This window comes from Penicillium soppii (assembly GCF_028829465.1).
Source record: "Penicillium soppii strain IBT 18220 chromosome Unknown utg000006l, whole genome shotgun sequence".
NCBI classification, from domain to species: Eukaryota; Fungi; Ascomycota; class Eurotiomycetes; order Eurotiales; family Aspergillaceae; genus Penicillium; species Penicillium soppii.
In genome coordinates, this window is record NW_026643236.1 from 3419618 (window position 1) to 3435888 (window position 16271).

General features: G+C 48.5%; 7 protein-coding genes across 7 annotated transcripts; 4 read left to right on the forward strand and 3 right to left on the reverse strand.

Moving 5' to 3' along the window:
- Positions 1-449: 449 nt before the first annotated feature.
- N7529_008671 (uncharacterized protein) lies at positions 450-1010 on the forward strand (the record flags this gene model as incomplete). The annotated part of the gene is made up of 1 exon (XM_057244198.1): positions 450-1010. One exon carries the CDS (start codon positions 450-452, stop codon positions 1008-1010), a length of 561 nt encoding a protein of 186 aa, XP_057095736.1.
- Positions 1011-1013: 3 nt separating this feature from the next.
- Positions 1014-1577, reverse strand: N7529_008672 (uncharacterized protein; the record flags this gene model as incomplete). Its single annotated transcript, XM_057244199.1, has 1 exon — positions 1014-1577. One exon carries the CDS (start codon positions 1575-1577, stop codon positions 1014-1016), a length of 564 nt encoding a protein of 187 aa, XP_057095737.1.
- Positions 1578-2880: 1303 nt separating this feature from the next.
- On the reverse strand, positions 2881-5512 carry N7529_008673 (beta-glucosidase; the record flags this gene model as incomplete). The annotated part of the gene is made up of 3 exons (XM_057244200.1): positions 2881-5098; positions 5153-5319; positions 5378-5512. 3 exons carry the CDS (start codon positions 5510-5512, stop codon positions 2881-2883), a joined length of 2520 nt encoding a protein of 839 aa, XP_057095738.1.
- Positions 5513-6013: 501 nt separating this feature from the next.
- N7529_008674 (alpha-L-rhamnosidase) lies at positions 6014-8698 on the forward strand (the record flags this gene model as incomplete). The annotated part of the gene is made up of 1 exon (XM_057244201.1): positions 6014-8698. One exon carries the CDS (start codon positions 6014-6016, stop codon positions 8696-8698), a length of 2685 nt encoding a protein of 894 aa, XP_057095739.1.
- A 738-nt stretch (positions 8699-9436) lies between these two features.
- Positions 9437-10021, forward strand: N7529_008675 (RTA1 domain-containing protein; the record flags this gene model as incomplete). Its single annotated transcript, XM_057244202.1, has 1 exon — positions 9437-10021. The coding sequence occupies one exon, from the start codon at positions 9437-9439 to the stop codon at positions 10019-10021; it is 585 nt and encodes a 194-aa protein (XP_057095740.1).
- Positions 10022-10570: 549 nt separating this feature from the next.
- N7529_008676 (uncharacterized protein) lies at positions 10571-12284 on the forward strand (the record flags this gene model as incomplete). The annotated part of the gene is made up of 2 exons (XM_057244203.1): positions 10571-11878; positions 11958-12284. Coding segments are annotated over 2 exons (1635 nt in total), but the record flags the coding sequence as incomplete, so codon positions are not given.
- Positions 12285-12828: 544 nt separating this feature from the next.
- N7529_008677 (ferric reductase family protein) lies at positions 12829-14628 on the reverse strand (the record flags this gene model as incomplete). Its single annotated transcript, XM_057244204.1, has 1 exon — positions 12829-14628. One exon carries the CDS (start codon positions 14626-14628, stop codon positions 12829-12831), a length of 1800 nt encoding a protein of 599 aa, XP_057095742.1.
- Positions 14629-16271: the final 1643 nt, after the last annotated feature.

Genomic DNA, 16271 nt, shown 5'->3' on the forward strand with positions numbered 1-16271 from the left:
CCAAGCAAGAAATCGCGATTCATCTTGGGTCACAGCCAAATTGCAGCCCGCATATTGGGAATGCCACTACTTTCGCTATGGGCTTTGCCCTTGCTTCTGCACTGAGGAGCCTGTGCTCTCGCACAGTTCGAGTCAAATTTATCTATGTTGATAGTGCCCCCGCCCCGGGCCAGGAGTCCATTTTAGATGGAGTCACATACCAAAAGAGTCTCAAATATACCGGGGATTTTCAAGTCAACCAAAATACGTTCAAAAAGACGCTCACTCAATTATCGAACCTTTCCGGGGTGCCGTGTGACATTGAAACACAGAGCTTTTGGCGGACAAATCCCATTTTTGCTGAAGTACTTCGAAATCTCGTTTCTCAGCATGAAACCCTCGGGCCTCATCTCTCACCCAAAACAGGTAAGCTGGCTATAAGAGCGTCGTGCCCGCATGAGGGATGCGGAATGGCGGACAAGCATGGTATAAACAATCAATACCACCATAACGAACGTATCACGTTCCTGTGTCCGAATCATGGGGAACACCACGTCGATCTCAGTTCACCCACCGACCTAGATCGTCTGGAGTTTAACACACCTCTTCGCAACCTGATACGAGCAATTATCAGCGGCAGGGATGTGGACAGGTCGTGGATTTTGTGTACTGGATCAGACTACGCTGGCTTCTATCAAGAGCAATTCACATGGCGGCTTTTGCCGTGCCTGAAGGAAGCGCCGCTTATTTTTTATGCCCCTCAAATTCTTGACTGGTCTGGGGCCAAACTTTCCAAAAGCTTGTATGTCAAAAGAGGCGCTTATGCATACTTGCGCGAAGCTGAACGCCAGTACCTACTGGATGTAGAATTGTTGTTGAGTATCGAATATGGACTGGAAGCACTTTATTCTGAAGTGCAGGAATGGGTGGAAAGGCCTTTCATGCTCTTTAGGAACTACACTCTCGTTTATCTTGATAAGCAACTGGCTGCACGGGGCATGGGACTGCGCAAATTGAGTAGTACTGTTTAGTTTTTAAGACGGTACATCCATGGATGACTCTGACTGCTTACCCGCCACCGCACCTTCATCGGTGTTTACCGTAACGTGTTGATTCTCCAATCTAATTTTCACGGAGGCTTCCTTCTTCCCCTCCACTGAGAGCTCCTCCGGTGTATTTGAAATCAGTTGGACCTGTTCATCCAGCGGATAGCTCCTCAAAAGACTGACTGGCACCCAACAATACTTCTGTGGTGCACCTTTCAAGAAACCTTCCAGGATAGCCTTCTTCAAGCTAATAGGCTGCTTCAGCATCCACAGCTTGATAATCTCGTAGCCATACTTGGACTTCTTCCTGCCCTCGTTGAAGTCTGTATTGCCGATCCCGCCGTTTTCCGGGACTTCGCCTGGAATTTTCCCTCGGGATACGTGAGCGACGTATGCGATTTGCTTGACGGGAAGAGTGGTGTAGAACCAAATACGGTGGACCTTCTGCGGAAGTAGATAACCACGATATTCATGGTTCTTCGCGCCAGAAGCGATATTGCGCATGTGCTCGGGTTTAATGCTCATGAGGACATCTGAGCTCGATTTTGCCATTGTGGAACTGGGCATGGAGTGTTTGCTTCAGATTATTGGATAATTTCTTCGTGGAATTAGGAAAGTGCAGCAAGAGAAAAGCTCAAAAGGTTTGGTTTTCAATGTGTGAAGCGGTGAGGAATGCAGTAATTTGAGGCCCGAATATTGTAGCAGTATCGACGCCCCTTGTTTCCTCCCATATCTTTTCGACAGGGGAGATCACAATGTCATGTGGGGCAGTGGAAGTGTTTGCCCAATGGCCTTGCTTTGTGCCGCTGCTGGACTGTTTTTCGAAACATAGGGACAATTTGTTTTTGTCAATACGTATGAAATATACATAGCCTTTAATACTCGCACTTATCACGCCAGTCTAAATGAAATTCACCTGTTTGACAGACTTCTTTAAAATTCTATTGAAAATTATCTACAAATAATTACAACACAAAATTGTGGAGAAAAATAGGCCTGAAATTGGCACTTTTTGCTAGGGATCATAGGAGTGGGTAAGGATGTATTCTCCTTAAGCTAGTTGGCCCACATAGAGCCAGACCATAAACCATAAGAAACGTTCGTATTCTAGTTCCCAGTAGATAGCGCCTGCAATCACAAAAAATGCCGAGTTGCTTGTTGCAAAAGGAATAAAATGAAGGAAAAGATTAGCAGATCGGTAGAACTTAATCTAAGCAAAAACTATAAGTGAAGAATAGCATTTGTCGACATCTCTTAAGGAGCCTAACTATATAGGTATTAGTTAGCAGTTTTTCTAACTTAGTAAAGCCTTCATTATGCTACTAGACACTAAACACTCTACATATCACAGTCTAGAACCGGAACTGCGGGGGGTGCCACTACGTACCTACCTACATACCCCAGATTCCAATCCACATGACTGTTTTATTTTTTTACATGGCTCTTGTCCTCTTTAGGTTTTCTGATGTTTGGCCCGAAGTTTTGCCGCTGGAACGGCAATGTGAACCACTATGACCACGAGAGCTTTAGGCTTGACTCACCTTTGCGGGCTTACGGATTTATTCCGGGTTGTGGCGTCCCAACAACAAAGAGGAGCTGTCTCAAAGTAAAGTGAAGAATATAGGTTGGCCAAAAGACATCGGAATCGGCTTTTTTATGTCGTTTCTTGCTGTGCAAGTTTAGACGCTCAAATGGGTTACCGAGGTTTATGTCAAATGGCACTTAGCTTAGTTCCTAGGCAAACATTCTTATACATTGTGTGAACAATGTGAGTTCTGTTCAGTGATTTAGGATATTATTCGTTTTGTGACATTGAAACAGGACAAGGTGCTCTTTTATTGTACTATAGCAAAGTTCATAACTTATAAGATTGAGCTCCAACAGACAATGTTAACTTGCCAACAATATCCTGTACAGACCGTCCAATAGATATTTCATACTCGCCACCATCAATCTCCCATCTGCTAGTACCCTCGCTAAAGTGTGCAAGCTGACGAGTGTCAAACTCAACAGAAACCGTCTTGCTTTGCTTCGGCTCAAGCTGAACCTTGGCGAAACCCACCAGTTCCTTGACCGGGTTCTCACTGGAAGCCTGCTTGGCTCCGGCATAGACCTGAACGACGTCAGCTCCAGCCAACGAGCCGGTGTTAGTCACCTCAATGGTGACGTCAAATTTCTCAGCATTCTCAGAGATTGAGACTCTTGGGTTGGCATGGGCAAAAGTAGTATAGGAAAGACCATAGCCAAATGGGAAGAGAACCTGAGAACGGTGCTTTTCCGACCGGTCATAGTGTCTGTATCCCACAAAGATGCCTTCTTCGTATGTGACATTAAGCTGCCCGTCAATGTATTCACCGGGGAAGTTGCCATGGGCGGGAGCATCTTCAATTCTACGAGGGAATGAGACTGGCAGACGACCAGAGGGATTGACAGCTCCAGTCAAGACGTCTGCAATGGCATTCCCGGCTTCCTGTCCAGGGAACCAGGCTTGAACGACTGCCTTGACTTTGTCAAGCCAAGGCATGTCAATAGCCACACCAGTGCAGTTGACGACAATGGTGTTGGTGTTTACGGAACTGACGGCAGTCACAAGACGGTCCTGCGAGCCATTGCTCGGAAGACTAAAGCTGATTTGGTCTTGTCCTTCAGTTTCCCAGTCTGGGGTGTGTCCAGTGAAGACAATAGCGAGATCGGAGCGCTTTGCGACTTCCACGGCTTCGGAGACCAGATCTCTGTTGTGCTCTTCCTCGGTCATAAAGCCAGCGCGGAACCCAATGTACCCATCAATAAGAGAAAGTCCGCCGCTTTTGGAGGGCTTGAGAGTAGTCACTTCCACGGTATAAGTCTTACCCCCTTCAAAGTCCCATTGGACCTCGGGCTCTTTGACACCTCCCAGTAGGAAAGCCATTGAGTCAGGGCAGTTCTCTTTCTGTTCATATGCCATTTGGCCATCGATGAGAACCTTTGAGCGTCCCAAGCCTGACATGCCAAGGTAATGGCGGCCACTTTGCGAGGGTGTAAACTGAGCAGTTGCCCTCAGACTACCCCAGGCCTCTTTGACGAAAATGGGCACATAAGCGGCCACATCAGAGTGCCGAGAAGCAGAAGGCTCCCCGGTAGCATCTTCATTGAAGAAGAGGTCCAAGGTCCACCCGGGTTGACCATCGCGGTCCACGACCATGTTGTTCATCAATGGCAATTGTCGGAAGGTATGGGCGCCTTGTGCATAGTCAAATTCAATCGCATCACCAAGGGCAGAACGGAGACCCTCTTCAGCAGTTACACGATAGTGAGCATTGACAGACGCACTGCCTCCACCATGGATCAAGCCTTCTTTGGCAAAGCCCAGTAGAGCAACCTTCTTGTTGGCAAGCTGCTCCTTCTTTAGAGGGAGAGTATTATCCTCGTTCTTGAGAAGAACCAGACCTTGACTACCGACCGAGCGGATAAGTTGCTGGTGCTCTGGCTTGTTGATAGACTTTTCTTCAGAAATAGATGGATCCTCAAAGCAGCCGAGTTTAGCCATGAACTCAAGCACATTGCGAGCACAAGCATCAATTGTTCTTTCCGAGACTCTTCCGGCTTTGATCTCTTCAAGAACGGTCTCGGCTTTCCGCCATTTTGTGGGACCTGGCATTTCAAGATCAAGTCCAGCCTCTAGGGAGTCGGCAGTCGAGTTTGTACCGCCCCAGTCACTCATGACAAGACCATTCCACCCCCATTGGCCACGAAGAACGTCTTTCAATAGGAAAGAGCTTGAATCAGCATGATGACCATTGAGAATATTGTACGAAGTCATGACGGCCATAGGATTTGCTTCTTTGATGGCAATTTCGAATGGCTTGAGATAAATCTCACGAAGAGCTCGCTCGGCAATGTGAGCGTTGACTGTGAACCGACAAGTTTCCTGCTCGTTTGCAGCAAAATGCTTGATCGTTGCAGCAACACCCTTTTCTTGCAGACCGTGTATATACTGTGCGGCCATCTTACCGGCCAGCAAAGGGTCTTCGGAAAAAGACTCGAAATTGCGACCACCGAGAGGATGGCGGTGGGGGCAGACTGTTGGAGCCAAGCTAGGTGGATTGTCAGGATTCGCATTTTCGAATGAGATGCTTGGGAATTCTTACAGTGCGCGAGCACCTTTAGACTGGGTCTCCTCGGCCAAGGCATTTCCAATGCGTCTTGCGGCTTCCACGTCCCATGTTGATGCTAGCAGACAAGAGGCAGGGAAGCATGCTGCCGTTGGGCCGTTTTTGAAAGTCGCACCTCGGGCTCCGTTGGGCCCATCAGATACCTATGCAAATTTGTGAGTATGGGTCACTGCTTCGAGATTCTGTGAGGAAGGATCCCACCTTTACTGAAGGGACTCCCTTTTCAGGGATGTCAACTGTTTCCCAAAAGTTCTTCCCAGCTAGCAGCGAGACTTTTTCTTCTAGCGTCAACTGGTTGAGTATGGCGTCTACATTAGGTGTAATGTGGGAGCCCATGATTGCGTTGCTTGGAGGTGAATTTCGAGGAGAAATAACAGAAAAGCAAGATCCGAGTTAAAAGGGCTCAATTCCGGGGGTTTGACAAGCAAAATGCTACGTGTTCCCGGCCAATTGCTGGAGTGGATATGGGAAGAGTCGGCATCATGTTCCTAAACACCCAATGATCAGAGCTTTCGTCATTTGTGTCGCGGCTTTGCGGCTTTGACATGAGCACAAGTGGTGGGGCAAGGCTGATCACCCGAAGTAAACCCGGAGTCGCCCGGCTAAACCTCGGATGACGCTTATGGCTACCGGATACAATCAAATCCAAGTTTTTGGTACTGGGTGTCACGGATTCCATTTTCGTTTCGAAATTGAATGTCACGAGGTATACTTGCATTGTCTCGGCTTCGGTCTGTATCACCCCGAGCATGTTCTACCCCTCATTGTGTGTATGCCATGTAGTTTTTTTAGAGTCCCTGAAAATCTGCCCTTCACTCTCTAAACTCTGGAGTAAACATGACATCTCCACGGCCGTTAATTGCATCGGTGTCCTTTGAGCAGCACTCTACCGGATTTGGAATTGGCGTATCCAGCCCTCGCATCTCATGGAGGTTCACGACAGATGGAAACCTACAAAACTGGGAGCAAACGGCATACGACATTGAGATATCCCGCGAAGGTTTCAAACAAGAAAGGCATCATGTTAAGAGCTCTAAATCAGTTCTCGTGCCCTGGCCAAGTCAGCCCATGGAATCTCGCGGGATATCTCGAGTTCGCGTCCGCTCATATGGCGGGCCGGACTTTACGCCAACCGAATGGTCAGATTGGAAGATAGTTGAATGTGGCCTGCTACAGAAGCATGACTGGAAAGCATCCGCTATCACCAGCAGCGTGAAACAGACTGAAGGTCCTTTGCGACCTATCCGCTTTCGAAAGACTTTCTCTCTTCCTTCTGCCGCAGTGCAACGGGCCCGGCTGTACATCACCAGCTTGGGTGTTTTCCAAGCATATATCAACGGTGTACCAGCGGGAGATCACTGCATGGCTCCCGGCTGGACGAGCTATCATCACCGCCTCAACTATGAGATTTTTGATGTCTCATCTCTTTTGCGTCAAGGAGAACCAAACACGCTCGCAGTTGAAATCGCGGAAGGCTGGTATGCCACCCGTTTGGGATTTCACGGTGGACGTCGATTTATCTATGGTGATGAGATGGCCTTGATTGCCCAGCTGGAGGTTCTATCTGAGAATGGCGAACAAGTTATTGTTGCATCGGATCCAACTTGGAAAAGTCATCAATCTGCAATCATCAGCAGTGAGATTTATGATGGCGAGATCTACAATGCTTTGGAAGAGCAAAGCGGGTGGAATAGCAGTACTTTCACTCTGGAGCCATCCTGGAATCCAACTTGCGAGATTGAATTTCCAAAGGCAGAGCTGGTGGCGCCTAGTGCGCCACCAGTAAGAGTCACTGAGACTGTCAAGCCAGTTCAAATTATAACCACACCTTCTCACAAAACGATTGTTGATTTTGGCCAAAATCTAGTCGGGCGTGTCCGGATTCCGAAACTCAATGTAGGACGCGGTGACACTATCGTTCTAACTCATGCAGAGGTGCTGGAAGACCACGAGCTGGGAACTCGTCCCCTGCGTGTGGCGAAATGCAGTGACAAGATAACATCAGCAGGCGAAGAGCTCGACTGGGCTCCTCGCTTCTCATTCCATGGATTTCGATATGTACAAGTCGACAACTGGGCCCCTGATCTGGAAGGTATCGTTGCGGAAGTCATGCATACAGACCTCACTCGCACAGGCTGGTTCAACTGCTCTCATCCCATGATTAACCAGCTCCATCAAAATGCCACATGGTCTATGCGTGGAAATTTTCTATCTATTCCCACCGACTGCCCACAAAGAGATGAACGCCTAGGTTGGACTGGAGATATTCAAGTTTTCGCCCCCTCTGCCAGCTTCCTGTATAACACATCTGGTATGCTAGGGGACTGGCTGAAGGATCTATCAGCTGAGCAGCTTCAAAACGCCAACGCAATTCCTCCTTTTGTTATTCCAAATGTAATTCCCGAGGAGTTGTGGCCCACATTTCCTCAAGCCATTTGGGACGACGTTACAGTCCTTCTTCCGTGGACCTTATACCAAAATTATGGCGATATTGAAATTCTTCGGAAGCAATACCCTAGCATGACGGGCTGGTTGGATCGAGGCGTTCAGCGTGGAGCAGATCGTCTCTGGGATGATAGTCTTTTCCAATTAGGAGACTGGCTCGATCCCACCGCTCCTCCAGATCAGCCGGGTAATGCACGAACAGACGGAACGCTTGTGGCGGATGCATATCTCGTGCATGTTACAAAAATACTAGCGGAAATAAGCTCTATTCTTGGTGAATCAGCAGACGCAACTCGATACAGCACCGAGCACCGAGGACTGCGATCTCGCTTCCAAGAAAAGTATGTCTCCCCAGAAGGCTTGTTAGTAGGAGACACGCAGACTGCATTATCTCTTGTCCTGGTTTTCGGTCTCCTTGACGACCCGAAACAGGCAGCGGCGGCAGGTGCGCGCCTAGCTCGATTGGTTCAAAAATCAAAGTTCCAGGTGTCCACGGGCTTTGCGGGAACACCGTTGATTGCCCACGCTCTGACAAAGTCATATTATCCACAGCTAGCATATCGCATGCTACAAGAGAAGAACTGTCCGTCGTGGATTTACCCAATCACAATGGGAGCTACAACCATCTGGGAGCGCTGGGATAGCATGCTTCCTGACGGCTCAATCAACCCAGGGGAGATGACGAGTTTCAATCATTATGCGTTAGGATCCATCATCAACTGGCTCCATAAGACTGTCGCTGGTGTGAGTCCGTTGGAGCCTGGTTGGCGACACATTCTCATACAACCGGTGCCTGGTGGCACTGTCACTTCAGCGGAAGCTATTTACGAAACACCATATGGTCGGCTAGAGTGTAGGTGGGAAGTGAAACAGGGTAGCGAATTCCACTTGGAGGTGATCGTGCCTGCCAATTCGAAGGCTCGTGTTATTCTGCCGAGTCAGTCTGGAGAGGAGGAGCAGGGGCATTGGCTAGGATCGGGGAGTTACGGGTTCAGCAAAATATTTGACAGTCAGACTGGCTGGCCTCCCAAGGCACTCGTTCCTCCCATGTTTGAAGCCGAGGATAGCTTTGTTTGAAGATGGCAGATGAACAATGCTGTTGCCTTACAATAGAATTTTACTCTGTTGCTATTATTGTAGAAAATCAATGAACTCTTGCACCCCTGGATGCATCTGCATTATTTTCCACGCTGATCGATGGTTTCGCCCACAGACTAGTATCCGCGTATAGATTTAGGTTGACGGGAGTGATACCAATATAGGACTAGGTCAAGTATTTTAGTAGCTATGATTGGCTACAATTTAGCTCAATGTGGGACAACTCTATACGCGTATCTGCCCTTCGATCTATCGAAGAACAAAAAGCTAAAAAAAAAGGTTCTTTCTTTTATGTTGAACCTGTGCTTTATAAAGCATTCGAATTCATCTTCTACTTTGCTCTAATCTGTTTCAAATACCCTTTTTTTCTCTTCCTACCGGCCCAGACACTCCTTCAAGATGAACGAACTTGTGTCTCGTGGGTATAAGTTTTGGAACTATGTTCCTTCATTGGCTGCAGCGGTGATTTTTATGCTTATATTTCTGGTTTTGACTGGCTTTCATTTTTGGAAACTTTTCAGAACCAGAACATGGTTTTGCATAGCATTTACTCTCGGCGGATTGTGTACGTGAAACCTTCCCATGCAATTATTACTTTTCCTTCCCCAAAGAACACACACTGACGGAAACAATGATTTAGTCGAAATTATTGGCTATATCGGTCGATGTGTTGCGCATAACAACACCACTACTATGGGGCCATACATTGTCTCCAACATGTTCATCCTCCTAGGCCCCACACTCTTCGCCGCATCCATCTACATGACTTTAGGTCGTCTCATCCGCCGAGTCCAAGGAGAACATCTTTCACCGATTCGTGTATCACGACTCACCAAGACCTTTGTCTGGGGCGATGTGTTGTCTTTCATCGTCCAGGGCAACTCCTCTTCTCTTTCCGTGCTGGGATACGCCCAGTGGGGAAAGGTGTGTGTCGTTGCCGGTTTGGCAATTCAGCTTATCTCCTTTTCCCTTTTCTGGGTGACTGCCATTATCTTCGCGAGACGTCTTCGTCGTGCACCTACCCCTGAGTGTCTCAAGCCTGGGATCCCCTGGCAACAAGCATTGTACATGCTGTATGCCGTCAGTGCCCTGATCCTGGTGCGTTCTATCTTCCGGATCATCGAATATGTTATGGACAATGATGGATATCCGCTGATGCATGAGTGGACAATGTACATCTTTGACAGCGTGCCGATGGCAATTGTTATGGTTATCTTCTTCATTTGGTATCCAGATCAGATGAGCCTCGATACGAACCCCGAGAGAAGCATTCCATTGGCACATAATTACTCCGAGGTTTAAATATTCTGCTATTTGGAGTCTTTGCTGTTTTTGGCGTTTTGGTTTTGATTTTGATTCTATCGTGTATAGAATATTGAGGTTTCTTTTGGTTGTTAGATGGACCATTTACCCCCTCGTACATTGAGTGAATTATAACCTACATTTTTCTTCACACCTCTGCTTGCTGTTTCATTTGTCGCAATGAATTGTAACCTAGTTGAGAAGCTCATTTGAGATATCCTACGTAAAACCCCCCAGCTTGTTACCTAGGCAGTTAAGTTAGTACGAAATTCATTGAAGGGCCATGCGAGCCCCGAGCCACACCCCACTTCAAGTCGAATACGCGCATAGCTTTTGCCTCTTGAACAGTGTTCCCCTTTTCTTTAACTTGAATTCTTTTATTAATAATTCATCTAGCTGGATGCAGGCACCTAGATATGGCTCGAGTCACCTCAGCAGCTCAAAACATGGTAGCGCCGTGGCTGGATATCCGGATTCCCTACCTATGTAACCACCAAATACGCGCATATTGATCGAGAACCAAATATCGAATACATAACCGCCAACAGAGCACCCAAGGCCTGTATTGATAGCAAGAACCATGCAGCAGTTTCTTGCCCCAAGGCCACTGTCCAAAGTGCTGGTTCTGACACCATCAAGAATAGCCTCTCCCCATCGTTGTGCTCGGCTCAAACATTTTCCTATCCTCTCATACCCGGCACCGAGGTACTCTCACTGCAAGCCTCCCAAGTCTCCAATATAACACAGTACATCCCTGATTGGTACTATTACAACCATGGCGGCATCGCAGCCCAGAATCTCAACTTTTGCAATGTAACCGTGACCTACAAACACACTGACAAACACGACTCCATCAACGTTGGCGTTTTTCTCCCTATTGACTCTTGGAATGGCCGTTCACAAGGAATTGGTGGAAACAGATACACCGCCGGACTCACAGACGTAACGAAACATGGCATGATCGCCGCAGCAGCCGAAGGCTACATCGCCATTTCAACAGATGGTGGACACACAAGCGACGATCCCGCAGAATGGGCCCTCCTCGACGACAGAACACCAGACTACGACACTATCTACGATTTTGGAATCCTATCTCTCGACGACGCGGCCCTGATAGGAAAGAGCCTAACAGAGAGCGCATATGGGTCGAAACCCAAATACTCATACTGGACAGGCTGCTCACAAGGCGGCCGACAAGGCCTAGCTCTTGCGCAAAAATACCCAAACGCGTACGACGGCGTTGTGGCTTCTGCACCGGCTATCAATTGGCCTGAGCTGTCGTTGGGAGGATACTGGGCCCAGTTTGTCATGGGTCACCTCGACGAATACCTGTTTCCTTGCGAGATCAATACTGTGACAGCCGCTGCAGTCTTCGCTTGCGACGGCGCTGATGGCGTCCTGGATGGCATCAATTCAGATCCCAATTCATGTATTTTCAATCCATTTACTATGGTTGGGACACAGATCTACTGCAGCGACACTGGGTCTGAGTTGAAGATCTCGGCTGTAACGACGAATATTGTTAATGCTACTTGGACAGGCGCGCGAGACTCACAGGGCAGGTTCCTGTGGTATGGCTTCAAGCCTGGTACTCCTTTGACGGGACGGAACACCCCGGCGAACACAGAATGTGTCGACGGAAAGTGCACGGCCGTACGCAGCTACCTGCATGAGCGGTGGGCTCAAGTATTCGTGGAACAGAATGTCAACCGTACTTTGTCAAATATCACACGAAAGGAGTACGACCGTCTCTTTTGGAAGTCTGTCCAGCAGTGGACATCGGCTTTCGGAACAAACGACCCAGATCTGTCAAAGTTCCGCGATGCTAGCGGCAAGATGCTTACGTATCATGGTTTGGTAAGTTGTAGATAGTATTTTGGTCACAGGGATCTTGACTGGCGCTTACTATACTTACTATACTAACTATGTGATGCAGGTGGACGAAGTAATCCCTCCCAGAGGCACACGGTCATACTACGAGAAGGTTGCTGCGCAAGAATCCGGCGTGCATGAGTTTTATCGGCTCTTTGAAGTGCCGATGATGGGCCACTGCTATGGCACTAAAGGTGGATATCCTTCCACTATGTTTGATAGCCTTGTTGCTTGGGTTGAAAATGGAATTGCGCCTGAAAGTCTTCCAGTCACCTACATACCGGAAGATGGGAAGACTTATGGCAGAATCATTTGTCCTTACCCACAGCGTGTGAGGTATACAGGGTCGGGGGAGGTGACTACTTCCGACGTGTTCTATTGCGCAGAATGAGTTTGAAAATCTGGCTTGCGTACTCTATGAGATCTCGGTGTTTGTTATGCTACTACATCCGTCTAGAAAGTCCAGCGGCATGTCAAATCTAGACATATTCTCTAGGCCTTCTGTGTTTCTTATATGTGTTCATGGAACAGCTATATGTTATTGTTTCTTTGCCTACGCCTAAAATTCAATGCTCATAATTCGGCATGAAAAGAGACAGAATTTTCTCAATCAGGAATCTAGTAAAAAAGCTTAGAATGTTGAAACAATCGGCATTGTCACCTCGCACTTGGCAGGAAGGATATGTACAACTGTCTATATACATCCATGATAACATGGTAGGTCGCTACCCGAAGAAAAGAAGAGAAAAGGCTCAGAAAAGTATACAAGAAAAGCGAGCTGCAAAACAGAACATAACGAAAGAAAAACAAAATACCATCGTATGATCTCAGTGATAATGCCCCTCACTGGGCCAAGACAGCGACCTTCCAAACCAAGCGCGTTCGAATGCCAACCAATCAGACATAATATCAATGCTACACAGCATCGCCTCGGTCTACCAGGAGAAACTCTCTTCCACATAATCGAGATTGGAATGAGCCTGTCTCTTTCGGCACACACGGCGGACGTCATCACTCAGACCACCATTACCACAGACTAAGACACCCATGGCACCAATCTGATTCTCAACCTCCATACCAACAAGGGTGTCGATATTCGGACGGCCAGGGAACATCTGCACAGTGGCCGAGGGACTCTGGATTTCCTTCGTATTGCGGGGCCGCGTGACGAAGAGCATGATGCGCAGCACTTCGCGACGACGGTTCATCGCCAAGATACTGGTCATCCAGGGGCGGATCCACTCCAGGTGCTCGGGGGACTGGATGATCCAGACGAGGGTGACGCGGCGGGCAGCGACAGTGCCGTTCGCGAAGCCATCGACCAGGTGGCGGACGAAGGGGACGTGGTGGGTGATGCCGACGCCGCCGGCGAAGAGCATCACCGTGCCGTACGAGTCCATGGTGTGGATGTTGCCGTAGGGACCCTCGGCGAAGGCGCGCAGCGTGACGCGCGAGTCGGGGGCGTTCACGGCACGCTGGAACAGCTTGTCTGTCATGCCGGTGCGGCGCCGGACCAGAAGAGAGATGGTTTCTTTTTGTGGCGAGCTAAGAAGATCCTTCTTTGTCATGGGTAGGGACTTCTCGTCGGACATGCTGTCTTCGGTTTCGCTCCAGCCGACGGAGAACGGGTGCGAGGTTAGCCAGCCTACGGCGGGAACGTAAAGGTAGATGTGCTGGCCGGGGCGGAAGGTCCAGGGACGGGCCATGCGGATGGTAATGCGCATAGCGTCGCCGGGCATGGCCTCGACGGTTGCGGTGGTGGACTGGTGACCGCAGTTGCGGTACACAATGATCAACAAACGGGTAGTGCGCTCGAGAGCCCATAGGATGATGGAGGCGAGCAGGTATTTTTGCGCAACGAGCCCGTTAAGGTGGACCCAGAGGAAGCCCATGGAAACTGCTGCGATGGCAATGTGAAGGTGAAGGAAGGTCTCGTAGAAAGCATGACGGACAGCAGAAGGCGAATGAAGCAGCAACGCGGTGAATGCACAAGCAGCCACGAATCCGGTGAGAAGGAAGCTGCTGCCAAACATGGCCTTTCCGACGATAGCCCAGCCCTTTTCTTGCCCTTTGGGAATGGCCCATGCAAACACATGGGCAAGACTTTCCAGGACCACAATACGGCCCAGCCATCGGTGGAGCAAGTTCCACGTATCAAATGGCACATGCAGCATAGCAATCAACGGGTTATTACGGCCAGCCATAATAACGAGAGGGATCAAGTTGACGGTCGCCATAGTACCTGTACGGTTACGCACAACACCGGCCAGTGTGTCTTCCTTGGAGCCGTATGGACTTGTCACACAGCAAAGCGTAACGTTCATGGCAACAACGCCAGTGATAAGGAATGCATGGAAGCGGCTGGGCAGGGTTCCCATGTTGATAGCGGATGAGAGCTGAAGCTCCTGGTTGTGTCTAGTGCGGAATAGAGCAGCATAGATGATATGTTCCTTGATCCACGCGAAAGTGTTGTGCGTAGCAACGAAGTATCGCTGTCGGTCATCACTGAAGCTGGCAAGGCGTCGAAGGTGGCGAGAGAAATGAAAGGCAAGCTGCCAGATATAATACGCGGCAGCGGCACAGCCGAGGGCCAGAATTGAATAGCGTGCTAAATCATCATTGAGGGCTTCGTAGAAGTACCATGAGGAACCTCCACCAGATCGTTTTCCAAGAGAGTCGATATCCGATGCGCTGGCTAGTCCAGTGAGGGAGACGGCCAAGAGAAAGGGGTGCATATTGCCTCGCCAATGGCCTTACAGGTCAAATATTTAGTCCTGGGCTTAGTGATTCAGCAAGACCAGCTCGCTGGAAAGGTGTAGATTGATGAATTGAACAGGGGATAGTTGATATCAGGACCAAAGCCACAAATGGCTCGGAGAATATGGGTTTGAATTGGCACAAAAGAAACAACCCCAGGTTGTTGTCGCAGAAAATGAAAAGCAAGGGTTAACGGGATCCGATCCAGTTGGTTAGGATATACCGTTGGGTGGCTGATGTCGAGTACAGGGCCTGCCTTGATCTAGCGTACAGAGATCAGAGTAGTAGTTTTGAAAAACTGGCGTTTGTCGAAAAGTTGTCAGTTTGATTGTGGTCAGAGCAGAACCGAAAGGATCGGAAAACAGCGAGGATGCTTGTTAAAGGCCGTTGTCGGCGGGCAACGACAGGAATGCTGGTGAGCCAGTCACAGCGACAAAAAGGGCTAAAGATGGAAATTGGTCCACCGTGACACAATGAGGATTGTGTCTTAGAAAGAAAGGTAAAATAAATGAGACAGTGTCGATTGTGAAGGCAAAAATGAAGGACAAAGGACAAAGAACCAAGAAAGTCGAAAGAAAAGAAAGAAAGGAAACAATAGAGGAGTAGAATAGAAAAGAAGAAAGGACTGTTTTCCCCTTGAGTCTACTCCGTAGTGGAGAGCGAGAAGAGTGAGTAGTACTATATGAAACAAGGGCCACCCCAATATGTAAAAAAAACCAAGCAAGGTTGGACCTGCACGGCCTGTCATAATGTAACCGATCAACCCGATCAACCCGATCAACCCATTTTTATTTCTCATTTCTGAAGTTCCCAGTAACTCAATCTCTCAGGAGAGAGAAGAGCGGAGGTTTAGCGCCAAGTCCACACAGATCGGATCAAGGGATGTATGTCATTGTATCAAGACGATCTCGAATTGCATCGAATCGGATTCTCATATTACAGATATCCATAGTAAACTATAACAGAGGATGGGACACGCGACATGCGACAGGTCGAAGGCGAGTAAGTAACATTGTGGTGGGGGATACCGATCAAGACTGTGAGTGGTCAAGGATGAAACAATTGCGTGGGCAGAGATTGACCAGAAGAATCAACAGGCGCCAAAGGTCCAGATCCGCATCACATGGCTTGGCTCAAGACTGGTTGTTTGAGAATTGATTTGTTGCTTTTGATGGGCCAATCTGCGTGTGGGCATTGTGGAGAAGAGGAGTAGTGAATTTCGAGCAACTCGGCGGTCAAAGACACAACAGTACGCTGAGGTAACTGCTAGTGAGCAACCAGACGTCTCTTCTTAGCGCCCCGAAACCCTCGGAGATCGCAACCATTTTCAGAATTGTGAAACAACCTTGATAGGCTATGATTTTTCGTCAAGCCACACAGTATCTAACAATAAGTTATCTTAGATCTTCCATCCAGGGGGAATTGCTTGGCGCTCGGGGGAATTCATTTATATCAGACCGCAATCTCCCGCGATGGGGATTCCCTTGTTGGAAACTGCACTATGGTTCGAAGCTCTCGTCTTTTATAGATGGAATGTTTATTCAACTGTCATTGTTCCTGTCATAGTGGCTGGGCAATTGAAACGCGGGAATAATTCATCCGCTTCATATAGACTGCATTG